Below are 25,448 nucleotides of genomic sequence, written 5' to 3'. Positions count from 1 at the left end.
ACACACACACACACACACACACACACACACACACACACACACACACACACACACACACGTGTGTGAAAGGAAGACAAATTTGGATTCATTTAGATCCTTTGATTTTATTTCCAAATCATCACATTTTCGTAAAATGATGATTTTTGACTTTTTTTATAGGATCTGATAATTGATTATTTTAAATTAATAAAAAATGTGCATAAATTATTTTAATTACCATATTACAATTAATTTGTTGTACTTTAATTTGGCCATTTTTCCCAAAAATAGTTCATAAGAATGTACATCTTTTGATGTGTTTTTGTGTTCATTCACCTTATTAGACAATTTACCAATTTATTTAGTTTAAAAATAAAATTTTAGTCAAGTAAACTAGTTTGCATATACTGTGCAATGAACTTTTTTGTTCAATTGAATAAATTGTGAATTAATCAGGGAGTGACCTGGCCCATCCGTGTGAGCACTTTTGCAAGTTTTTTTGCAGGCCGGCTGTCAAAAGTGACACGTGAGTTGCCCCTGCGTGGACGTTGACGTCGTCTAAATTCATTATCGATGTGTTTTTAATGAACATGTTGACGGGTGGGGTCACATGCTCCGTGAGCAATTATTGGATGGCACGCAAGCAAGCGATTGTGGGCCACTTTTTCATGCAGCTCCTCATGCAACTCGTACTGGGCCGGACAAATAAACTCCTTTTATTTTACAGACTCGGATCAACTTGAGTCATTTTAGTCGATGCGGTTGATTCAATACAAGCAAATACTGCAGAATGCCATTTTGAGCTGAAGGCTGCATGACACGCAGCAAGGTCACTGACTTGGAGGCGAGTCATTGCCCTAGCATGAAACCATGGCGACCGCTCCAAAGGGGACACAATGGCGGCCATTGTCTTCGTCCCATCAAAAAGTGAATACAACTTGATCCTCATAAAATATTGTGTTGGGGGGACGGACAAACATTATTTTTGTAATATTATTTTTCTATTAGAAAAAAATCTGACTTGATTCTAGTTTTGCAATTTTACAACTTTTTTAAAAATAAAATTAATAAAGGTCATTTTTAAAAAACACATTTATTGTATTGTTTCCAATTCTTAATAGTACCTTCATCAATTAAATTAAATGTATAAATATGAATTTGATTGTATTATTGTAGTTATTAAAATCCTCCCAACATTTCTCAAAACAAAACAAACAAACAAAAAAAACAATTATTCTCATTTTTTCCCCTGTGTTCTTGTGATTTCCTTTTATGGAACTGAATTTTCACGAGATTGAGCCTTTTGTGATGGAAAGTAGGCCGCTTTTTTTTTTTCCTCCGAATTCTGAGAAAAAGGTGGGAAGGAAGGAAGGAAGCACGGGGAGCATTGAGAGAGTGACGAGGTGATGAGTCACAGAGAAAAAGTAAAACTGATAAGCGGAGCGAGTGAGCATCACAGAGGGGGGGGGAGTGTGTGAGAGAGAGAGAGAGAGAGAGAGAGAAAGAGAGAGAGAGAGAGAGAGAAAGAGAGAGAGAGAGAGAGAGAGAGAGAAGCTTTGAGTGGGATGGAATTGAGCTTTTGTGATCCAGATGTTGTTGTGAGGAGCAGCAGAGGAGTTGAGTTGTCGTTGTGCGCTTGGCTGCGGGCTCGTCGCAAACCGGTGGCGAACTCGTCTTTGTTTGGTTTTGGGGTGAGCATCATGGTTGCCGGGCAGAGGCGTTTGGGTCTGCTGCTACACAACTTGAAGTCGGCGTCGTCTGTGGAGGTCAACAAGTGCGGGAGCAAACAAGTGCCGGTACCGTATCACACGCCTCAAAAACAACAACAACAAAAATAAGACCGGTTTTATTTTGCTGTTGCAGTGTCACGTGTTAGAAATGCATTTTTATGGCATGGGCGTCATCATCCTGAAATTCATTTCAATTTAGTCTCGTTAATGACAACTTTTTTTTTTTTTCCGCAGAAAAATACGCATTTTTATCTTCACCAAATATGTACACAGGATCAGATCAAATCTGAGCTTTTTTTACATTTGATTGTGACAATCAAAATATGTTCTTGCAAGGTTGTATTTTTGTGAAAAAAAAATCCCTTGACAAAAAAAAGACTTAATTTGTGTAAAAATACTTTTTGTGTCACTATTTTCATCATATCATTTTTTCTTCTTTCTTTTCTAAAAAAATAAAGATATTTTCTTGAAACTTTATTTTCATAATTTTATTTATTTATTTTTTTTTAGGTGAAAGAGTATGATGATTTACTTTATTTATATGATTTACTTTATGTAATACAATCCAGGTTTATTTATTTAGCGCTCTGACAACAACTGCAGCTGTAAAAAAGCGCTTGACAGAACATTTAACCTAAAAAGAACTCTAATACAAGCCAAAAAGAACCACTGCTACACACTGTCAATGTCCGCACACTAATAGTAATTTTAATTCGACTTTTTATTGAGAAAAAAAAAATGTGATCACATTTTCACTTTTGGGATTTTGTTCCGGGACAATTAGGACTTCTTCTTTGTAATATCAGAACTTTTTATTTTTAAAATGCCTTTTTTTAAATCTCAAAAATAAAAAAAACACTCCAATTTCAGGGAAAACGACACCAGCTGACATTCTCCCCCGGCGGATTCCTGATGTTTGCAAATGTATTCCAGAAATGTACATAATGATGCGTCCGACCAGCGAAAACAATTCAAGGTGCCAAACGTTGTTGGTCAAGGTCACAGTGACTTTTGCATGAAACTGCTGACTGGTTAATTACCCCGGGCGAGGCTTTGTGAAACCATCAATGTTGTTTTTTACATTTCATTACCCCGTGAATACAAGTTTGACAAGGAATATTGATGACAATTGAGTTGGATGGTTCGAGGTCAACGTATTAGCTTAGCATGAGCACATCAGCCAACCCTTTCAGAGCGTGGAGCGACTGATACTTGATGAAGACACTTGAAATACCTCTTTTATTTCTCAACTTTTTAACACTCTTTAACTGTCATGAGTGCAAAAAGATCTTGCCGCGACGCTGAAATAAAGTCAAAGAACTCACGACTGGAAGACGGTCACGTTAGGCTCCGGAAGCGGGAACAGAAAGATCTTCGCACAGTGATACTGGCACATCGTGGTGTTTGTACATCTTGCCGGATATTGTGTAGTCAATAATAACTCTACTTACGTTATTATCAGCTTGGTAAACATTCCTTTTCATTCAAAATGTTACTTTTCGCTGTCATACTGTAGCATTTAGCCTAGCATCTCATTTAGACAGTTCAATTAAGTGTTAGTTGCCGCCTGGTTGTTGGCTGACGAGTTGAGAAAGTACTTGATTTGATACGCAGCAACATTCCAAATGTAAACCTCGCCGAAGATCAGGTTCGGTTAGTAGTCGCAGCCAAAATTTTGTTGTCAATTAACAAGCGATCTTCTCTGTGGTTGTTTTGCAGGAACCGAGCGCCAAGCGCAGCAAAGCGTTGGTCTCCAGGGTGACGTCACTGGCCGGCCTCCTGCCCATCAAGACGGCGCCGCTCAAAAGGTTCGGCCAGACGCTGCAGGTGAGCCTCCAAAAGCAAAACAACAGGATGCAGTTTGTTGTTGGCTTTTTTTGTTGTTGTTTTTTTTCTGACGGATGTCAACTCTCCCAGCGTTCCATCAGCTTCCGAAGGGAGCGAGGGCTTCCTCCTCCGCCGTCGCCTCCGCCTCCTCCTCGGCCTCCTGCCCCCTCCTCCTCCTCTTCCATGAAGATGCGAGTGACCTCAGTAGCCATGTCCAACTCCTCCTCCTCTACTACTACTTCTTCTTCTTCTTCTTCCTCCTCTGGCTCCACGACGTCCAGAGTTGCCGCAGCGACCGGCCCGGCCGCCAAGCGCCGCGACAGCAAACTCTGGAGCGAGACCTTCGATGTCCACTTGGGGGCCGCGCAAACGCTCAGCCCCAAAGACATCAAACGGCAAGAGGTCACGTTTGATATCATATTCATGCCTTTTACACAAATTCTGGCAAAGTATTGAAAAGTACAGCAAAAAAAAAAATTTATAGTATTTTTTTAATCAATCCATGGAGTTTTAATTTTCTTTGTGTGTGCCAAAATTATAGTTATCAATAAATATTTCTTTAAAATAAACTCTCAGTGATTTGGATTTCCCTGCCTCTGATATAAAAAATAAACAATTATTTAAATCGTAATTACTGAAATATTTGTTTGAACACATAAGCAGTCATGCAGCCAATCAGAAAATTGGTTCCGCCCACATCACTAATTGATGGGTGATTTTGGCAGATTCAGCAAGACATTATTTTCAGAGTATCATTTTTTTCTGGCTTTCAATACATAATCATTTTTCTTCAATAAAAGTGAGACTTTTAAACAAAATCATAATAGTTTGACTCCCCGCCAAATTTTGATTTTAATAACCAAGATTGAAACTTTTGAAAAAAATACAATTTTTTTAAAATGTATTTTTCCCCCTGTTATACTAATAGTAAATTGTTTACATTACAGGCGATTTTTGAATTGGCTCAGGGCGAGCAAGATCTGGTGGAGGATCTCAAATTGGCAAAAAAGGTAAGCAAAACAATGTGTTCTACGTACGCAACCAACCCCAAGTGTCATCTTTGTTTGCGTGTGTGGGTGTGTGCTGAAGGCGTACCACGACCCCATGCTGAAGCTGTCCATCATGACTGAGCGAGAACTGAACCAGATCTTCGGTACCCTGGACTCACTGATCCCCCTTCATGAAGGTTAATGCACAGCCACGACGTCCTGACCCAGTTCTCATTCCGACACCCGAGTGCTGAGGGAGCGTTTTTGTTCATCCTCAGAGCTGCTGAGTCGGCTCTGCGAGGCCAGGAAACCGGACGGGTCCACAGAACACGTCGGACAGATCCTGACCGGCTGGGTGAGTGTGAAATGTGGCTGTTGTTACTCTGTTTCCATGAGCCAAGTGCGGAAATGAAAGTTAGTTCAATATTTTTAAAATGAATGTGTTTCATGAAACAGCTGATTGGCAATCAAAGTATACTTGAAATTTTTTTGAAAAAAACAGTCGGGTTTTTGGGAAAGGCATGTGTTTTGACACACGGTTGACAAAAACAAAAATACACGTTGACGTCTTTGGATGACGAGTGGTGGCTTACAACGGTGTCACCAACAAAGCTGACCACCGTTACTTTTTTTTCATAAACTGAGAGCAAGTGAGTGGGATTGATAGAAATGACTGACTGAACCAAATGATATTCTTAAATTTGATCTGCTTCGGTTGCGTCAATGTTGAGATGGATCATCGTATCAAAATTGCTATCGTTGGCAAAATATATTCTGCTGCTATCCATACAATGTAGGCCAACAATGGTGTGCCTTCGTGCGTGTGTGTGTGTGTGTGTGTGTGTGTGTGTGTGTGTGCGCGTGTGTGTGTGCATGCTCGCAGCTGCCCTGTCTGTCATCGTACACGGCGTACTGCAGCAACCAGGTTTGGGCCAAGGCCCTGCTGGACCAGAAGAAGCTGGACCGTCGGGTGCAGGACTTCCTGCAGCGCTGCCAGCAGTCGCCCTTCAGCAGGAAGTTGGACCTGTGGAACTTCCTGGACATCCCGCGCAGCCGACTGGTCAAATACCCGCTGCTGCTCCGGGAGATACTCAAGCACACACCCGAGCACCACCCAGACCGGCCGCACCTGGACCAAGGGGTGAGGGAAAACCCCTGACTGTGCAAAAAATAAAAATAAAATATGCTTGATACCAGCAAGACCAACAAATCAAGGGGAACATTTTTTTTTTTATTTATTTTTTTTACAGATGCTGCTGGTCCAGGGCGTGGTGGCCGACATCAACAGGCGCACGGGAGAGTCCGAGTGTCAGTTCTATAAGGACCGGCTGCTCTACGCCGAGGTGGGCCACAGGGACGCCCTCATCCAACGCTCGCGGACGCTCAGTTGCCACGGCGAGCTCAAAAACAACCGGGGACTGGTGAGAAAGAAAAAGACTGTTTGCCTTGGCACTCGCCGTCAGATTCACCACTATTGACTATTTTGATCGTCTCAAAAACGTTCTGTTTGAAAGCTGATTTTGAAGGAGGACATTAAATTTCAGGCATAAAAACATACTTGGACTCGGCCGAGTCGATAAAAATATTTTACGAGTGCAATGGCCAAGTCCGAGAATGGAGTCTGGACTTGTATACTACAGCCCTGAACGGGACTTTGAAATTCTGAGGATTTGCACAATTTGCAGTTCAACGATGGCTCTAAATGATGATCAAAATACCGTATTTTCCGCACTATAAGGTGCTTCGGAGTATAAGGCGCGCCTTCAACGAATGGCCTATTTTAAAACTATTTCCAGATATAGGGCGCACCATATTATATGGCGCATAGAAGCTACAATAGTGGCTGCGGTTGCGTTATGCTTCCACTAGAGGGTGCTATGCTAAAGGGAATGCAATAGAATGCATTGCAGCTTTATTTATCTAGCGCTTTCACAACCGCTGAAGCTGTAACAAAGCGCTTTACAGAATATTTAAAATACTACATCCAAGAAATCGGAATATTGATCCACATATAAGGCGTATCGGATTATAAGGCGCACTGTCGGCTTTTGAGAAAATCAAATGCTTTTTGTGCGGAAAATACAAATTTGGCAGTGTGAAAAAAATATTTGCCTCCAACGTTTGAAATTCTCCTTCCATGTGTAGAAGCTCCACGTGTTCCTGTTCCAGGACGTGCTGGTCATCACACGCTCCGTCTCGCTTAACGAGCAGCCCGTCAGCTACCAGCTGTGCCGGCGACCAATCCCCATCTGTCAGCTGGACCTAGAGGACGTCTCGGACGGCGAGATGAGAGTGGGCGGCTCCATCCGGGGAGCTTTCAGCAACAACGAGCGCAGTCAGTAGTGACGAGATGCAAGTCGCCGTCAAAGTCTCCGGCCATTCGTTTTTATATATAAATGTCTCCGACCTGCGCCAACGCTCAAAACCCCTTCTCAGACAAACGTGTTGAGAAATACGGTGACCCCTTGTTTGTTGGTGATTTGCGAATTGCCGGGGAGGTTCCTGTACTGCCCAACTGACTGGTATCAACCCTTTTCAAGTTTAGGTCTTTGTTTTTCTTTACATGACACAAACATTTTTGGAAAATTGATCAAAATTGATTTGGTGATTTTTCTTTTTTTTTTTTAAGATTTCTTTTCAGTTGTCATAATTTTTCTCTCAGTTGTATAATTAAACAAATACTAGATGTAGTATTATAAACTCTATATTTCATATGTTACATATATTATTCTATTATAATATCACATTTTCTGGCGGTAACTAATTCTAAGTGTTAAGGGACCCAAAAAAGTTATTGCATTCATTTTACGTTGCTTAATCGGCGGATTACGCACTGTCGGCTTTTGAGAAAATCAAATGCTTTTTGTGCGGAAAATACAAATTTGGCAGTGTGAAAAAAATATTTGCCTCCAACGTTTGAAATTCTCCTTCCATGTGTAGAAGCTCCACGTGTTCCTGTTCCAGGACGTGCTGGTCATCACACGCTCCGTCTCGCTTAACGAGCAGCCCGTCAGCTACCAGCTGTGCCGGCGACCAATCCCCATCTGTCAGCTGGACCTAGAGGACGTCTCGGACGGCGAGATGAGAGTGGGCGGCTCCATCCGGGGAGCTTTCAGCAACAACGAGCGCAGTCAGTAGTGACGAGATGCAAGTCGCCGTCAAAGTCTCCGGCCATTCGTTTTTATATATAAATGTCTCCGACCTGCGCCAACGCTCAAAACCCCTTCTCAGACAAACGTGTTGAGAAATACGGTGACCCCTTGTTTGTTGGTGATTTGCGAATCGCCGGGGAGGTTCCTGTACTGCCCAACTGACTGGTATCAACCCTTTTCAAGTTTAGGTCTTTGTTTTTCTTTACATGACACAAACATTTTTGGAAAATTGATCAAAATTGATTTGGTGATTTTTCTTTTTTTTTTAAGATTTCTTTTCAGTTGTCATAATTTTTCTCTCAGTTGTATAATTACACAAATACTAGATGTAGTATTATAAACTCTATATTTCATATGTTACATATATTATTCTATTATAATATCACATTTTCTGGCGGTAACTCATTGTAAGTGTTAAGGGACCCGAAAAAGTTATTGCATTCATTTTACGTTGCTTAATCGGCGGATTAATTGGTTATTGGTTTCATGTATCAAAAATCTGAATCAGAATCGGTTTCGAAAAATCCATATTGGTCGCGTCCACGTTTTGCTGAAATGTCAAAGTGTCTGTATGACCGTTATACAACAAACCGAAGCTGGCGATGGCCTCAGACTTTGTGTCATTGAGTGGAAGTTACGGCAGGGGTGGTTCGCTTCACATGACCGCCTCATGTTTTGTGTCCTGGCAGCAAAAAACTTCTTCCGCGTGTCGTACCGGGTTTCGGGTGGCGCTCCGCAGAGTCACTGCTTCCAAGCCAGCGACGCCTTCAACAAGCAGCAGTGGATCAACTGCATCCGCCAGGCCAAAGAGGCAGCGGAGGCGGAAGCGGCACAGGAAAATGGACCGTGTTTGGCAAAAGACATCAGGAAGGAGCTGGAGACGGAGCTGGAACCAGAGTTGGTGATGGAGTCAGAATCGGAGCCGGAGGACGACAAAAGGCTGTGCGAGCAAGGTGAGAACAGGACGGCAAGGAAAGCGGACACGGGAAGTGATGCCGCTGTGGCCATGGAGACGGAACAGGCCGAATTGAGGATGGAAATGGAGGACGACGTCGGTGAGACACGCAATGGGGATGCTGAGGAGGAAATGGAGGCGTTCAACAAGGACGCCAGTGACGAAGAGAACATACGATGCTGATGTTTGCACTTCACAAACTACCAGAAAGGTCTGGGTAAATGTATGGTCACCATGGTAACCAGGGACAACAAATACCAAAGAGACTTTCACCAAACCCACTGGCTGCAGTCACTTTAAAAGCTTGGAAAAGCCGAACCCCCCTGTAGCTGTTCTGTCTAACAGAAATTTCTGCTTTAAGATGTCGTATCCTGTGTGTAAAGGCTTTTTCACACCACACTTGGTTTTCTTTGTGTTCAAGGACAACGGAGCCCCGGTGACTGCTTGCCTATATTTGGTAGTCCTTGCGTGGCAGCCAATCAGGAAGAAACAGGGAGACGTTTACCACTTGTTGATTGTGAAATCAATCCACCAGCGACAACATGCTGCGTGTTACTAAGTGCAGCGTGAAAAGGGGAGCTCAAGTCAAAAAATTTCTTTCCCATAATTCTGTTTGCCCTCATTTATGCAAACAGGCTATTTTTATCCAGAACCACCGTTACATAAATGTTAATCTGCCTTTGGGCTCGCATTGGATACGGATCACCCGTTGTCTAGGTCACATGACATTTGCAATGCGAGCCCGGAGGCGCATTGCTGTCAATATCCCTTCGCCAGCACGGGGCAGTGTTGGATTTAATGTCAGCGGGTTTAGACGAGTGGGGGCACACAGAACATTGTGCAAAGGAAATGTTTGACTTGAGTTTAACATCCAACACTCACTTCTCTTCTCTGGATTCTATGTGAAAGGCACATATGGTTCAATTTCACATGTACTGTCCCTGACTCAGATTCGCTAATTTTTGTGATGTCTCTGTGGGAAATGGGCTCATCATCAAAAAAAAACAAAAAACAACACCTCAGTGATTTTAACATTGTCTATGACACTCACTGCAATAATGTATTTATTACTATTCAGAACTGAGAGGAATAACAATATATGTCTGCCCTTTGACAGCTTCTTGTCACTCTGCCAAATCGATGCTGCCACAAGGCAAGTCAAAATCGGCTACGAGACACTATGTTTGTCTGTCGGCTCAAAATCAGGCTAAGTCCCCGTAGTCTGACGTCGGCATGTGGGGATTAATCGCCGGTCATACATAATATATTGCCCCCATGCTCTTATGTTGTCATCCTATGATGTCACCGTGTTGTCAAAATGAGTTTGACGAAAGGGGCATATTACTCCTCCCTGTAATGACTCATCTCACATGTGCAGCCTGCTGTGTTATGATTATGACGATTTGAAAATTTTTCCCAAATGAATGACAATCGGAAAAAGACTGTAATGTGTATATCTGGAACTGCTGTATAATATATATATGTGTACATCGATGTAGAAATAAAGCCATTCATATCTGTCAAGTGTCGCCTGTCAATGTGTCATTAAGTTTAAATTTTAAAATGTTTAAAAGTCTGATTGAAATTAAATATAATTGATCACGTCAGGACTCAAGATTTTTTTAAGTTTCACAAACCGATATGTCATTTTGGAGGCAAACTGAGTTCGGTCATAACCCGAGATTCCACCAGCCATCTATTTGTTTCAATTGAAATGTTGAAATAAAATCTAATTAATGCGTGCATTTACAATTCCAAATAATGTACTTCAAAATTAAATAAAATGATTAAAAATACTTTCAAATCAAATAGCATTATCTAAAATACCAATCTCAAAATTAAAAGTAAATGACTCCTTCTATCATCCACATCCACCTGTCCAAGCGCTCTCTTTTTGAAATGCGGTTTTGCAGTTACAAGACACGAACAATAGGTGGGAGCAGAGTATCGTTCTGCACTCAAACTGCGACAACAACTCAGCCAAGAAGAAGTACACGGCAAAAAACATGGCGTCTGTTGTGTTGAGAACTATACCAATGATACACTAACGCGCATCCCAACGAGAAGAAGTTCACAACGGCGGTGTCGCGGTGCTGTGCGGACGGCGGACGGATAGGGTGAGGACCGGGCCGGGACCGATGGAATACGGCGTGACGCGGAGGGTGCCGTACCCACCGCCGAGGAGGGTATCCTCGGAGTCCCGCGGGGCTAGTGTTAGCGTGCAAGATGGCGAGTGTGCGAGCGCGCTCCTTCCTTCTTTCGGAGAGCCTCTTATCAAACGGATGGAGGCTCTTCCAGGCGGCCGCGGTGGACCGGGAGCACCGTCGCCCGTCCACGAGAGGCACATGCCGAAAGAGCCCGACAAATTCCACATCCCCAAGAAGGAGAAGAAAGGTGGGTCAAGTAGCCGACCGAGACCGAGCAACTGACTACAGTGTGACAATTTTCCTTCAAATTGAAACGTTTTAAAAACCAAGCACGTCGATGCTAGACAACTAGCTTTGGAGCTTTTCCGCGTGACTTAAAGACTTTAATCAATATTACATTAATCCTTTGATCAATTGATGGTCACTTTAATCTTAGCCAGCCGTTCTCACAGTACCACCTACCGTAGAAATATACTGAGCGCTCGAAGTACCACCATGATGACACCATGACCAAGTATTCATAAATATAAGAATATTATTACGAGTCATTGCAACACTATACACGGTTTCAATATATAAATATAAAAATGTCAAACTCTTGAACATGCAGAACGAGTATGGCACTGTCATTCAGCAAGATTGTGTTCTATAGTTCTCACGAAGAACGAGTGTCCATCACTGTCTTCTCTTGTAAGGTGCTTTAAAAATGTAAGGATTCTAGTTCTTATGATTATTTGTGCAGCTCTGTTGAAGCATATCTCCGGCGAGTCACGAGAGTACGAGGGCGTGATGACCATCCTGACCGCTGGCCACGTCGACGCGGCCTCGGCAGGCTGCTTCACCTACAGCTGTCCCCGACTGGTCCACAGTGAACAGCTGGAGAGGGAGGTGCGAGCCATCTTCTCGACTATATTACCTCCGTCATGGTCTATGATAGAAAAATAATGTGGTATGATAGAAAAATAATGTGGCTATCCATCTTTTTTTTTAAAAATGTGTGTGTGTGTGTGTGTGTGTGTGTGTGTGTGTGTGTGTGTGTGTGTGTCAGTTTGTGGAGAAGAGGAGGGAGATGAAGGCGGAGGGCCGAACAGACAAGGAGCTGGAGGAGAGTTACTGCTTCCTTTTGACCGAAGAAGCCAAAGTAAGCAGCGTGATAATGTTGTGCAATATTTATACGGAATAGTCTTCATCTTATGCATTATTTTCAATTTTGTGTGTGTGTTGTAGGTGCCATGGCTGTGTGAGAAAGGCCTGATTGTGGGTCAAAACTGGCAGTCAGCGCTGGGAGACCCCAATAAAGGTGGGAGCCATGCATCAAATTTTCCTTTATGGTTTTGTGTGTGTGGTTCTCTCCTTCTGTTTTTTGTCGATGTGTCTCCGGCCATCTCTCTTTGTTCCAGTCTTTCACTGTCTCTTTCTCTCGGTGTCTGCCGTGTTTGTCTCTCTCCTTATCTCCCTCCACAGGAGTGTATTTGTGCAGGTATTCCGATTTAATTCAGGTTAATCCCTTCCATCGCGGCGCCTCCGGCGAGATCATCGTCTTCAAAGTCATGAAGGTGAGTCGTCCCGTAGGTCACCCGCGGATGGCGTTTTGCGACGCGGTCGCTGATCAGGGCGCATGCGTGCTTTAAGCAGAGATGAAAGTCCTCCGGATTTTCCCGGAATTCCGGGTTTTTCAAATTTTGATGAAAATCTCTCCGGAGAATTGAGGAAAATTGACCTAAAATGAATCCGGATATTAGTTGACAACATTGAACAAAGACGCGTTTGAGTTCGTTGTTTTGCTTTCACGAGCGTAGCCATGTTGAGACACTAACACTAGTAACAGTAAAGAGATTTTCGTCTCTTTATAAACACACTTACTAAACCCCAGTGGAACGAATAAAAGACACCGTGGACAAGACAGTTGTCGTAAAAAATATATTTGGACAAAAAGGGAAACAGATTGGCAGAAAAACGTGTCCGTCCGACTTCGAGTGTCGTCTCGGCTAACTTAGCTTAACTGTTGTCGTGTGTGACGTCGGTTGCGTCAGCGCTGATTGGTTGAAATCAAAAGACGTGCTTGCGTACATGTTCGCGCTGAAGCACGCACAGCAGAGAGCAGCGGACTATCTAGTGCTAAGGCTCGCTTAGCTTGAGTGGCGCCGCCACAACAGTCATACCCTCGCCTCGCGGACTATCTACTGCTGAGGCTCGCTTACTAAGCGTCGCCCCAACAGTAAAACCCTCGCCTCGCATTCTCATGGCCTCGCCATATCTCGGAGATTTCGGACGCCACAAAGGGTGCATGTGTGCACACAAAAGGAAGATTAATCATTGAATGTCGAGTATTTGAATAGCGTTTTGTGTAAACTAATTCATGCGTGATCGGATTTTTTTTTTTTTTTTCCGGGATTTTTGGAAAAGTCCACTTTCATCTCTGTTTAAGGGGAAAGTCAAGAGCATCTACGAGAACATCAAGAATGTGCTAGACCCCACTCCCCGCTTCGACAGCCACCTGTCCAAGAACTTCAGCAAGGTCACCTCCGTCAACTCCTACCGGGCCTTCGAGCACACCCAGGTAAACAAACGCAAAGGCTCGCCTTGTCAACATGTTTTTATTGGCTTTTGTGTCAGACATGCGCTCATGTTGCAGCATTACTTTTACGAGTACGACTTTGATGAGCTGAAAGAGCGCCCCCGCCAGGTGTGCCCCTATGCTGTGGTGTCCTACCACTATAAAGGCAAAGACTCGCCACTTCCCAGCATGCCTTTGGCCCCCGTCAGGTAACAACATTTCATTTTATTTATCCAGGTAAGGCAGTTGAGAAGAGATTGTCATTTGCAATGCCTCTTCAGACACCCGATGAAAGCAAATATGATGCTGCCCCCCCCAAAAAAAAAAATCTGAAACATGAAATGGTGGAAAATCCCCACAATTTGAGTACTGCAGAGTTCTCAGTCTTTGCACACGGTTCAGCAATTATGTGTAAACATGGATAATGTGTTTCTAAACAATTCTCTGAAGTTACTTCACAGGGGCGTTTAAATGAAATGACCACGAATGAGTGCAAATGTACAGTTCTGCATTAGCATGCATACTGACAAGATGCTGTGTTTGTGGCGCAGGGCGAACAGTTGGCCGGGGGAGGCCAGGAAAGGTGAGCGATCGCCCTCGTTTCATTTCATTGATCGAGGCGTTCATTGGAAGGTGGCCCGAAATGGTCGCACGGCTTTGGTCTCTTCCTCAGAGCCGGAACACTTCACTGTGTGGAGCGGCGACCTGGTGCACGACGACAAGATCCTCTTCCCCATCTCCTTGCGCTCGTCATGGCTGCCCTTCCTCCCACACAAACTGTGAGTGGTTGCCAGCGGCAACTTGATTGCGTCTGGCTGTTCGATCCACGCAGGGGTGGAAAAAATATGACTAGGGCACCACATCCGGCAAACTTTTTTCTCTGATCCGTCCCACTCAAATGTTACATGACCAAAAGTCCTGAAATATTTCTCATTATCATCACCCACTGTGGTCAGTGCAGTGATAAAATAAAACGGAGTAAAAGCTACATATTTGTTTATTTATTTATTCTTATTATTTTTTTGGAAATCAAATAACTTGTTAATTATGACTCTTTACAAAAAACGAGAATTAATTATTTTTTAAATAAAGGTTTTAGGTTAAAAAAAATCTCTCTCTCTCTCTCTCTCTCTCTGTGTGTGTGTGTATATATATATATATATATACACACACACACACACACATTATTATTATTATTATTTAATTTTATTGTAGCCTTTGCAATTTGAAAATTGCATCCTACTGATTTGTGACGTCGATTTGTATTCAATTGTTTGTTCAGCCCGGGTGGAGAGGATTGCCGTTGCAGTCGGGACTGATGTGGTCGCTCCACGATGTTGTGTGCGTCCATGTTTATGTTACAATTGTTCCTCCTGGTCTGCCTTTACTTCATTTCACCCAAATAGTGTCTTTTTTTGTTTTCCCACTGGCACATGGTTGCACCACATGGTTTTGCGTGCGTTCAGGTTTCATTGACCGTAATAGTCCCGTTTTATTTGATGTTAAAACTCGGTTCACCTGACTTGATCACGAGCAAGCCAAAGACCAATCTGGTGTCCCTTTTGTCACCTATCTTGTTTCCTCCAGACCCGACAGGCTGAAGCTGGGACGCTTGATGAGGCTGGACAAAGTGGCCAAGCTGCTCCCACCTGAGCTCTTCTCCTACAACCTCTATGACAGCAGCAAGGAAGGTGACGTAGCGCGTAGGCATTGTCATTTCATTTCTGCCCGTTGTCTAGTAGATCACGTGATGTCATCGCCATTTGTGTGTAGTTGTGACACACGGCCATCACTGCAGCCTGCTGGAGGTGGTGGACAGATGTCGCTCGATGAACAGCATCAGCAGGCTACTGCAGGAGCTCGAGGACGAGAGAGTGGTGGGTGGCAGCGTTTCCTTTTTCTTTAAAATTGTGTACATTCACACTAATGTGAGACACTTTGGTTTATGGAAAACACCTTAAATGTTAAGCCGTGTTTTGGGAGGATGAAATATTTTATGTATTTATTCAATGCATTTCAATTGGCGTCATTGCTAGTCACGGGCCAACCTGGTCGCCGATAGCGGGGATGGTCCATTGTATTAGAAAATAATCCAAAAGTAAAACAAATATTGGACATAAATGTGAGAATCTATCAATAAAATATTAGACCAAAAATCCAAATATATTATGCTAATTATTATTATTATTATTTTTTTAACCATTTATAGTTCTTGTGTTTATGCTATTCATGCAGGTTCTGGTAAGCGCGCTGACTGAGCGAGGCTTCCTGTTCCTGCTGTCCAGCGCTCAGATGGCCACACCGCCCGGTAGGAGGCCTGACAGTCGCATTAACTACTGCCACTTAGAATAATGCAGTGATAACTGTTCCGAATGTAATGTGTTCAGAGAGAGGGGAGAGTTGGAAGAGACGTCTCCAGGCCTTGTTCGTCTTCCCCGAGAGCAGAGATGTGGACAAATCCGGTGAGGACCACACCACCACCACCACTACTATTTCTATTTCGAGTTCAGGACCAGAGCCACCTGAACGAAATGAATTATTAGTTAAATGAAATGAAAATATTTACAATAAATATAATTCCTAAATAGAAAGGAAGGAAAATAAGAAACTGTCCAATATATATTAAACACATTCGAGTACAGTAGGGGGGAAAAAATGTACAACAAAATGTTCAATGAATTGTGTAATAATTTATGTATTTATTTCTGGGCATTCAGCATCCAGTTGTACGTCCTCCTGCGGCGGCTTCGTCAACAGCCCGATATCAGGACTGAAGCACTTCATCCCAGCGCTTCATCACGCCCTCATCAGGAGCCACGCCAATCCCTCCTCGGAGCTCTCCACCGGCGTGGAGCTGCAAGCACAAGAGTACTTGGTCGGCCAGAAGGACGGCAAGGTGCTCCTTAACCACCTCGCTCACGCAGGGGCTGCCCTTACTTCTAATTTTTGACCCCCCCTCGGAATCCTACCGCCATGTAAGCATAAGTACAGTGGTACCTTGACTTACAAGTTTAATTCAAAATCTCAAATTCGTTTTCCCCATTGAAATAAATTGAAATGCCATTAATCCCTTCCAGCCCCAAAAAGTCTGTGTTAGTTTTCCAGGAAGATGTATATCGTCCTAAAAAGTTTGTCATCGGGACAGGTCTAAAAGTAAGTGGGGGCACTCAAATAGCAAGGTACCAGTATGTTTGTTGAATTGGCGTGCCGCTCTCCATATTCATATAAATATGGAGGAATTTTCTCAAAACCATACAACATAATCCTTTTCAAACGATTTTGTGGACCCCACTGCCCGAGCCACTCTAACACCCCCTGAAACCCACAGGTGCGAACATACGAAATGCCTCAATACGACGTCAAAGCCGGCGAGACGGCCGCTGTGTACCCGGCACCCAAACGCCACCGGCTGAACATGGACGGCTTCCTGCGCATGTACTTTCACAATCCGGCTCGCTACCAGCTGGCGGTGTCTCACGCGACCAAGATGGTGGAGCTGCACTGCACACGCTTGGAGCCTCCGGCGGTTAAGCCCAGGAAGGGGCGAGAGGGCGCCGGCAGCAACGCCCACAAGGTAACCATACACATTTAGCTACCAAGCACGCATTCGGGGAAACATTTTTGGAATAATATTCAACAATATTATAAATATAGTGCAAAGAAAATGCAGATAATAACCATTTTAAAAAAATCTACTTTTTTTTTTTTTTTTTTTTTTAATGATTGGGAAAGTGAGCCATCGATTTGAGGGAGCCATTTATTTACCTCAGGCGCAAGCCTTACCCGGCGACTAATATGTGCGGCGGTTTGTTCAGCTGCAGGAACTAACGGACTTAGTGATGACCTGCAAGAGGAAGGCCGAGAATGAGGTGAAGAGAGAGGAGGCGCGAGAAGACACCAAAACACCGGCATCGGAGCGAAGGGTGGAGCAGAGGGCAGCCCAGCTGGCACTCAAGTACTTGAAGTCCTTACACCAGCCATCCGAAGTGGACAAGGGTCCAGGTGAGGGCACACCATATGTTTCAACTTGAATTGAAACGTGTGCACCGATTTTGTGAGGTCTCATCTTTTGTGTGTGTGCATGCATGCGTGCATGTTTGCATTTGCCTATCATTGGAAGGTGGGCAAGCCCCGGCCCTCCCCGGCTCTCTTGCCTTTGTCATTCGGTCAGTGGGTCTGATTGGCGTGGACGTGCAGGACGATGGCTCGGAACTTGCAGGCAGACTTCGCAAAGTGCTAACAGGCGAGTGCAAGCCTTGGTATTTTGTTGAAGACTGGTTAACTTCTTGTTACACTTGTATGACTGGCTGCACGCTCAAATGAACCTAATACAAATGAAAAGGTGAAAATAGTCAAAGAAGTACATGTTTTTTCCCCACAAAATATTGAAATGAATAACAAATTACACATCAAATAAAGTAAGTGTTAAATTACAATTAAAATCTTTCAAATGAATTCTAAATAAAATGGATGAAAAAAAATCTAATAGAAAACAAAACTATCAAAACCGATAATCATGATAAGAAGTTTAAACAATAGTTTGATTTGAATAAATAAGAATACGGCAATCATATTCTAATTCATTTAGATACAATCTAAAGAATTATTCTATAATAGATCAAATATATACAGATATAAAGGTAGAGTAAAAACCTTACATTAAAATGTAAAAAAATGTCTATATGATTAAAGATAATGAAGTTATAGGAGATAATTGGAAGTACCTGTGAGGTAATTGACAAACAAGCAATTTGCTCCTATTATTGTTTCTTATTATCTATCTAAAGTAAGGGAGAAGAAATACATCAAACTACGGTAAATCCAATAAATAAATTAAAACGCTTAAACAGATTTCCTATAGGAAAAAATGGTTGTCTGTGAAGTCACTCTCCATCTTGGAAGGAACATTTGACTTTGGGGTTCCCGCGTACTATTTCTGCATGAATGGCTCCACTCCCATTGACTCGGAACGTAGCTTGACCGCCGCCTGCGTTGAAGCCATCTAACGCTGCTCCAAACAACCCGAGTTAATGTATGTCTTCCGCCAGGTCTCAAGCAGACGGCCAGAAATGCGCCGCCGAGAAGCCACAGCGGCAAAGCTTCCGCGGAGGGCCAGGCCGAGTTGTCCCCGTTTGACCGGCTAGCCGCCAAAATGGGCCTGCCTGCCAACCGTGACATCGACCTGAGGAAGCAGGACGATCTGGAGGTGGATTCGAGGCCCTCTTGGATGAATCTGTGCGCTCTCCTGGAGACACGCGCACGCTCACTCCCGTTTAAATCTTGTGCATGTGCAGGAGCAGATGACGGGCAGCGTGAGTAGTCTGGAGGGATTCAGTCCCAGCGGAGAGAGTTATCACCATGACCCGCGAGGAGGAGTAGGAAGCGTGGGGAGGAGAGCGTATGACGATGACATCCCGTGGAGACTCATCCCCATCACAGGTGAATGTTGTTTGCCACGCTCAATCAAAACAACCCTGTGTTATGATGACATATTTGTCCCTGCGTTTGTGGAATCAGATGACATCACGATCAATCTATTATTACTGCTGGTCTCAAAAAAAACCTCCAACAATAGAATCCAAATAATTAAAAGAACGTACCACTAAGTTACTGAGGATTTTTTTTTCCCCCAATTTTCATCTGTCATAAAATACTAATAGGCAAACTGTTGTAAAACGCTCAGATGTTCTGCTTGTAATTCATATTTGTTGTAGTCAGCATTCAGGAAGCACAAATTATGCTATTTTCGTCATTGTGTATTTTTTTTTTTTAATTTATACAGTTATCCGAATTTTATTCTAATATTGAAGTCAGAATCGCTCTCAAAATAGCCAAACTGGTTGGGCCCTAGTTGACTCCATTGATGTGTCAAGAGTGGAGACAAAATAAAAGTTTTCCTTGGTGGAGGTCTGTGGGCTCAACGAAAGTGTTGACTGAAATCAAATACGTGCAGGTCTGTCTTCCGAGAAGTACACGCAGAGGGAACGGAACCTCCCCCAGGACCCCCGCCTCCATTTCGTCATGGCACCCGCAGCAGACCAGCCGCCCTCACTCAGCTCCGTCACGTCCCCCAAGGCCAGCCCGCCGCCGAGCCCCTCGCCCAGCCCCGCCCCCTCTCCCGAGCCCAGCCCCCCTGCCTCACCTGCTAGGTGCCCTTCCCCCGAGCCCAGCCCTCCGCCCTGTCTCGAGCCCCGTCGTCAAGCGTCTCTGGAAGTTCGCCGCCCCCCTTCTCCCACCGGGTACCCGTCCCCTCCATCCGCAGCCCCCCATTCTCAGTCGTCGCCGCCTCAAGAGCAAAGAAGCCATATGGACCACCAGCAGCAGGTTGCGCCCCCCTCCTCCAGGGAGTGTGCAGGTTTGTTTCCTCACCTGTTCACTTTTCCACATTTTTTTTTCTCCAGCCTCCACTTTGATGCAGCCCTGGCTGACCCAATTAGTGAAAAAAAATCATCAACAAATTAATCGGTTCTTGAAATGATTGTTCGTGAGCAGCTCTGAAATTTTAAAATGTGAAGCTAATCCACATGATCGCGGGGTATCTCACACATGGATGATCGGGATCGGCAGCGTAAAACTCTGATGGGTACACGCCTACTCATTACCATCCCGCTGTTTTCTTGTTGCTGTCTCTCATTGCAGCTGATGCGTTGAGAGAACCCTCTTGTGAGCCGTTTGCACCAAGCAGCATGACTGCAAAACGCGTCGCTGAAGGCGGAGACGATCCGGACTCCTCCGCGTTTGCTTTGGCGAGCGCCGCGCCATCCAGCCTGCGGCAAGGACGAGAAATGGAGGAAGAAGTGATGGAGGTGGTCGACTTGACTGTGTCTTCGGAAGAGGAGGAGTGTGCCGTGCTTTCAGTCTCTCTGCCGCCGCCGCCCAATCCCCTCCGAGGCATCGACGACATCCTGGACAAACACCTGGACCACTTCTCGGCCGACTTGCATCACTTCTTGCAGGAGGAGAGCATTAACTGCAGATTCCCCAAAGCGCGCCCTGACCATCCCCCCGAGCCGCTGAGCGCTGCCCCCCCGGTGGTGATGCCCTTTTCCCAGTACGTGTCTCTGTACCACCCGTGTCCGCCGGTTCAGGGCTATGTGAACTCGCTCCAGGATGGCATTAGCGGCATGTTGCGGGACTATGACGACCCCCAGCTGAGCAACGAGCCCGAGTTGGTGCTCGCCAATTCCATCAGTGCCTTCGTGTCCAGCATCAGGGCAGGAACAGATGAGGACGGGACAGAAAGAGCTGAGGCAGCGAGCGAAAACGCAGCAAGCCGACAAACTGTGCAGTTTTCGGACCCGCCTCCTCACAGCGCGCCTCGACCCGTGTCTGTCGGCCCGCGCGCTAACCACCAGACTTGCCCCGCTCAGTCCACGCAGCCCAACAGCATCTCCACGTCCTGCGTGCCGACAGAAACGCCGGAGCCTGGCTCAGAGCCCGGTTCGGACCCCCTCTCTATCCCGCCGGCGGAGACGCTCAGCGGCGTCATCCGGCAACTGAAGCCCGAGGTGCTCAGCAACCTGTACGACATCATCAAGGACGTCCAGAGGAGCCCCATGGTGCAGTTCTACGTGCATGCTTTCCAGCTGGACGACCAGCTGGTCAGGAACGTCAAGGTAACGCCGTCGTCGTTGTGGTGTACGGACAGAACCAGGCCCATTGCGGTAATCTGGACGTTCTGGCCATTTCTCGGTGGACTGGCCTGTGAAATGCGCTGTGCGGGACTGTCATTCCACCCTTCACATTAATTTTTCCTCCGCTCCGTGGAGGAAAAATAAATAAATACGTTTGCGGCATTTAAATCCATTATCGCCTTCTGGCAAAACTGTACTACTATCGCACAGAAGTAAGCCATTATATATCGCACTAACTGCACTTTTCTGACTATTATTCGTATGAGTTTGCTTGTCTTGCGAATTTTTTTATAGCATTTTTGTTAGTTTTCTTTTTAGTAAAGTGTGTTTCTAAAATCAAGTTCTCTCCTACAGTCAACTGTGTAGTGTTGTGATTTTTAATACTAAAACGTTTCAACAATAAATACTGTAATACAGTATGGTCATGAAATCAAAGTACCTTTGAAATGACAATGAGGTGATACCGTTGTCAAGTTCATGGACGTCGTTATCAAAATGTTGGCCATCCGAGATTCTTCTACGTGTTTCTTTTCCACACTTTCTGTGGAATGTTATCAAGACACTTCATATCTTTATCTGTGTATGGCTGTGTTGTTGTAGGAGTACCTCACCCAGCAAGGTCTCACAGAGCAGGATCCTGTTTCCTTCTTGAAACAAGAAGTCTCTGATCGCAAACTTCTGGTCATCATCAAGAACAAAGACATCGCGGAGCACGTTCACGAGGTGATCAAAACGGCACATTTGCGAGTTGATGCCGCCACTAAGCTGAGGCCTTTGTTGTTTGTTGTTGCGCATGATGGACACGCTTAGCATATTTCATGTTGCTGTGTGGAACGGGCATCATTTAAAAAAAAAAAAAAAAAAAAATTGAATAACCACTGCAAAGAAGCTGATTAACTCTTAAATGCCATTAGAGGCAAAATGTCCCATTTCTTTTTTTGTAACTGCTACAATACCCCCACCCAACTCCCCTACATTTGTGGACTTGTTGTTTTCAGATTCCCGGTTTGGTTTCACTCAAGCAGCACCAGTCGGTGATCTTTCTGGGCATCGACACGGTGGACGACTTCAAGACCCCCGGGTACGAGCAGCTGTTTGTGTGTGGCGGCTGCATCCTGTCCGAAGACCTCGTCCTCAATCCCGACCTGGTCACTCCTGGTAGGATGCGCCGTTGGGGGGAAGGACGGACGCTGTCTCCTCGCCGCGGCTCGGCTGATGACCGGTTTGTCATTGCAGATCAACTGGATGGCCTCATGGAGCTTTTGGAGCAGCGCAACTCTCCGGAAAATGTTTGGAGGTGGAAGATTCACAGCAAACCCCTCAAGAAGCTGAAAGAGCAGGCCAGGTAAGAATTCTACTACGGCTGTTCTGGCATAAATGTGGATTCTGCTTTGATAACATTGGTGTCCCCGTTCTGAAAAGTGCTGGACTCCAAGCTGACACAAATTTGTGCTTGTGTGACCGCAAGTAATGTGACGAGTCGCTTTGTCGGTGTTGTTGGCGACCAGGTTCCGGAGAGATGCCGCCGGGCTGCTGGACGTCATCCTCAAGCACCACCAGCGGAAGATCGTGGAGGTCCTGCCGCAGCATCACTGTGACAACAGCAAACAGCCGTCGCCTGACCTCCACTGTCTCATCCAACATCAGGCCCACAACACCCGCTTCAGACACACCGTTTTCCTCAGAGGTAACTTCCAATTTTTAGGAGCGCCGAATATTTTCTTCGGCACGTCTTTGAGAACAGCAAATACACATATGTGCAAAAAGTGCAATTGGGCGTGGATACACCAGGTCAAATTAAGATCATCTGTGGAAAGGTTACACTGCATTTTTTAGGTCCATCCTGAAACTTCACCTCAAAGCTCAATTTCCCAAATTAAATTTGGAGGAGTGTGCTTATTGAATAGTTCATTATCATCTCTCTCTCTCTCTCTCGCCCACTTTTTTTTTCTGTCTTCAGTGCATATCTTGGACTTCATGCGGTTTTCCAAGAGCGGCATCATCACGGCCGCCGTGGACGAGATGTTGAAAAATTTCGATGCACTGCTCGGCCACCGCGACGACAGCAACAAGCAGAGCGCCGCGGAGGACCTGCACACGGCCAAAGGTGCGTCCGGCTCAATTCATGGTTGTCCGGCAGTAAACCTCAGGAGGTTACAGTCAAAAAGCGGATGCAAAAGCATATCAGGGCCATGCGCGGACAACAAAAAAAGTTCAGTATCAAAATATTTCAACATGAAAACGTTGACACATGACCAACGTGACTTCAGCATTCGGTAAAAATACAAAACTCGTGTCGGAATGTGAAACGTAAATTGAAATGTGAAGACTTACTGTATGACGTCTGAATGTGAAAATCAGATCATGTGAAATTTAGTGCGTGACAAAATGAAAATTATCTTATCATGATCTGAAACTTATCTTCTAATTTGAAACATTTTATATTGTGAAAAGGATCATACCATGATGTGAAACTTATCCCCTTAAAACATCAAACTTACGTCAGAACGTGAAACTCATCACATCATATTTTATTTTTTGGAATCTTTTGTTTGAAATTTATACTGCCCAACATTGCAGGTTCCATCATGTTTTCCGACATACCCACAATGCATCTCCTCCATCTTTAGGAGTCGCCGGGAAGCTGAGCGGCGATGACAACACGAACGGCGGCACCGTGGAGCAGCAGTCTCCTCAGACCGACCCGAGCCTCGGTTACGCCTCGGAGCAGCAAAATCCGGAGACCACCCTCGGGGAAAATGACGCTCACATATTGCACATGGCCATCACGCACCTGCGAGCGCAGAGGAACCAACAACAGGCTTCTGACACTGAAAACAAAGTCTCACCGGCTGGAGCAACAGTGCCGCCGGCCAATGAGAACACACTTGTAGTCTCTACCAATGACAGGAGAGAGGAGGTGGAGCCTTCAAGTTCAAAAAAAGGAGAAGACAGCATCTCCTCCACTCCAATTGGCTGCCCTCTGGAGGGCGAGGCAACCAGGTCAGTTGTATGCCCCTTTTCCAAATGTGCTTGGAGCCAAAATGTCAGATTTATTGTGTCTTATCAGACAGGGCTTCTTGAAACTTTTTTTGCGCGTCTACTTAGTAGAGACATCTCGACCAAATTTCACGCTGCTCACTCAGACCGATTTTGAGGGCTGAATTATCAAAAGATTTGAAGGACCATCAAAAGTGGCCAAATTGAACTAGAAATGGCTGATTCACACCTAAATGGCAGACTTTCTGTGTCTTTTCAGACATGGCTTCTTGAGACTTTTTTGTGGGCCTTTTCATGATAGACTTGTCTACCAAATTTCATGGTGCTCAGTCAAACTGACTTCAGGGGCTGGAATTTCAATGCATTCGAAAGACTCCTGGAAATCATTAAAATGACCCAGGCCCGAAATTACGACATATCTCATTTCCCGCATGTCTTCTTGACACTTTTTGGTGGGTCTACTCATGATAGACATGGATACAAAAAGCTACACATTGCTGAGTGAAATTAACTTCAGGGGGTGAATCCAGCATTTTCAAGGCTTCTACAACAAGTAAGTCCTCCTCCCAAATGTTGGTTTGAATGGCATCTCATCCCTCCTTCAGATGCACAAAGTCTGATAAGAACGAGTCGCCAAAGCGAGACGTGGACTTGCGCCCCCGCCAGAGTCCTTCCCGTGCCCCTTCCAATGTCATCCAACAACACCAACGATGGAGGGGCGCCAACCACTACCAGAATCATCAGTACCAGAACCACCGGTACCCGAATCAGCAGCACCCTCAACACTACAATTTTTATTCAGACCCAAGCAGGAACCCCGCGTGGGGCTTTCCGAGACAACGCTTTGCAGGGGGGTACGACGCTTATTGGAACTGGCCGCGAGGAGGAGAGCGAGGGCGTTTTAATGGCATGTAGAACCCCTGTTACCGAGCTACCTTCTTCTCATCACCTCGGCAATTAGCAATCTAGACAGGTGTGTTGACCTGTTCAGACTGTAGAGGGCGCTGTTGCAAGGAGAGGCCCGGTGCGTAAGTGGATCTTAAAATTATTCTTTTTACTAGAAAGTCACTGGTTTTCGTCACAACGCCTGACATGTTGAATTCCGCAGGCTCTTTGTGAATTTTCTTTCCACACATTGTTTAAAAAAACAAAAAAACGTTTGTTGTCATCACTTTTAGGATGATGCTAATGCAGAGGTGCATGTTTGTTCACGAAAAAAACCAAACTACAAATGAAAAGTTTTGAATGGACCTTCACGAGGATTGCAAATTGTGTTTAAAAAAATGTTTTTGTCCCTGAAAGTTGTTTTTGATGAGTGATTTTAACTTATGTTTTTTTTTTTTTACTACTGTTCATGTTTTTTGTTGTTTTTTTTTTTTTTAAATCACATACTGTTATTAAAACTTTAGTAACCAAAAGCTGCGTTGTGAAATTAGACATTTGGCTGAGTTTTGAAATTTTTGTGTTATTTTCCAAAT

General features: G+C 44.7%; 2 protein-coding genes across 5 annotated transcripts in view; both read left to right on the top strand.

The window, feature by feature from the left end:
* The window catches only part of arhgef3 (Rho guanine nucleotide exchange factor (GEF) 3), a 27,118-nt gene extending 16,962 nt beyond the window's left edge, over positions 1-10,156 (top strand). For 3 of the 4 annotated variants that reach the window (XM_019879324.1, XM_019879323.1, XM_019879325.1), the window contains 9 exons: positions 3,429-3,536; positions 3,627-3,938; positions 4,484-4,546; positions 4,626-4,722; positions 4,804-4,880; positions 5,409-5,666; positions 5,776-5,946; positions 6,671-6,860; positions 8,367-10,156. In XM_019879324.1, coding sequence (XP_019734883.1) covers positions 3,429-3,536; positions 3,627-3,938; positions 4,484-4,546; positions 4,626-4,722; positions 4,804-4,880; positions 5,409-5,666; positions 5,776-5,946; positions 6,671-6,860; positions 8,367-8,815 — 1,725 coding nt within the window. In that variant the 3' untranslated portion in view covers positions 8,816-10,156. Of the gene's footprint in view, positions 1-1,523; positions 1,776-3,428; positions 3,537-3,626; positions 3,939-4,483; positions 4,547-4,625; positions 4,723-4,803; positions 4,881-5,408; positions 5,667-5,775; positions 5,947-6,670; positions 6,861-8,366 lie in introns of those variants that run through there. The other variant, XM_019879322.1, reaches the window with a different exon arrangement.
* Positions 10,157-10,602: 446 nt separating this feature from the next.
* On the top strand, positions 10,603-25,382 carry tasor (transcription activation suppressor). The gene is made up of 28 exons (XM_019879487.1): positions 10,603-11,026; positions 11,522-11,667; positions 11,828-11,920; positions 12,007-12,079; positions 12,244-12,335; positions 13,208-13,339; positions 13,415-13,545; positions 13,888-13,919; positions 14,010-14,115; positions 14,924-15,027; positions 15,110-15,213; positions 15,572-15,644; positions 15,724-15,798; positions 16,054-16,232; positions 16,665-16,910; positions 17,152-17,338; positions 17,457-17,579; positions 18,385-18,542; positions 18,631-18,775; positions 19,290-19,691; positions 19,976-20,952; positions 21,571-21,693; positions 21,969-22,128; positions 22,207-22,315; positions 22,479-22,657; positions 22,931-23,077; positions 23,601-23,973; positions 24,576-25,382. The coding sequence occupies exons 1-28, from the start codon at positions 10,771-10,773 to the stop codon at positions 24,883-24,885; spliced, it is 5,235 nt and encodes a 1,744-aa protein (XP_019735046.1). The 5' UTR covers positions 10,603-10,770; the 3' UTR covers positions 24,886-25,382.
* The last annotated feature ends 66 nt before the right edge of the window (positions 25,383-25,448 follow it).

This window comes from Hippocampus comes, unplaced genomic scaffold (assembly GCF_001891065.2).
Source record: "Hippocampus comes isolate QL1 unplaced genomic scaffold, H_comes_QL1_v1.1 scaffold44, whole genome shotgun sequence".
NCBI classification, from domain to species: Eukaryota; Metazoa; Chordata; class Actinopteri; order Syngnathiformes; family Syngnathidae; genus Hippocampus; species Hippocampus comes.
The sequence above is the reverse complement of the archived record's forward strand: the minus strand, read 5'-3'. Positions and strand labels throughout refer to the sequence as shown.

What these genes read in the sequence shown, in the direction of transcription:
- tasor (XM_019879487.1), top strand. Translation starts at nt 10,771, where the DNA reads ATGGAATACGGCGTGACGCGGAGGGTGCCGTACCCACCGCCGAGGAGG. An exon ending in GTGAACAGCTGGAGAGGGAG is followed by an intron (nt 11,668 to 11,827) that starts GTGCGAGCCATC and finishes TGTGTGTGTCAG; the next exon opens with TTTGTGGAGAAGAGGAGGGA. An exon ending in ACACACCGTTTTCCTCAGAG is followed by an intron (nt 22,658 to 22,930) that starts GTAACTTCCAAT and finishes TTCTGTCTTCAG; the next exon opens with TGCATATCTTGGACTTCATG.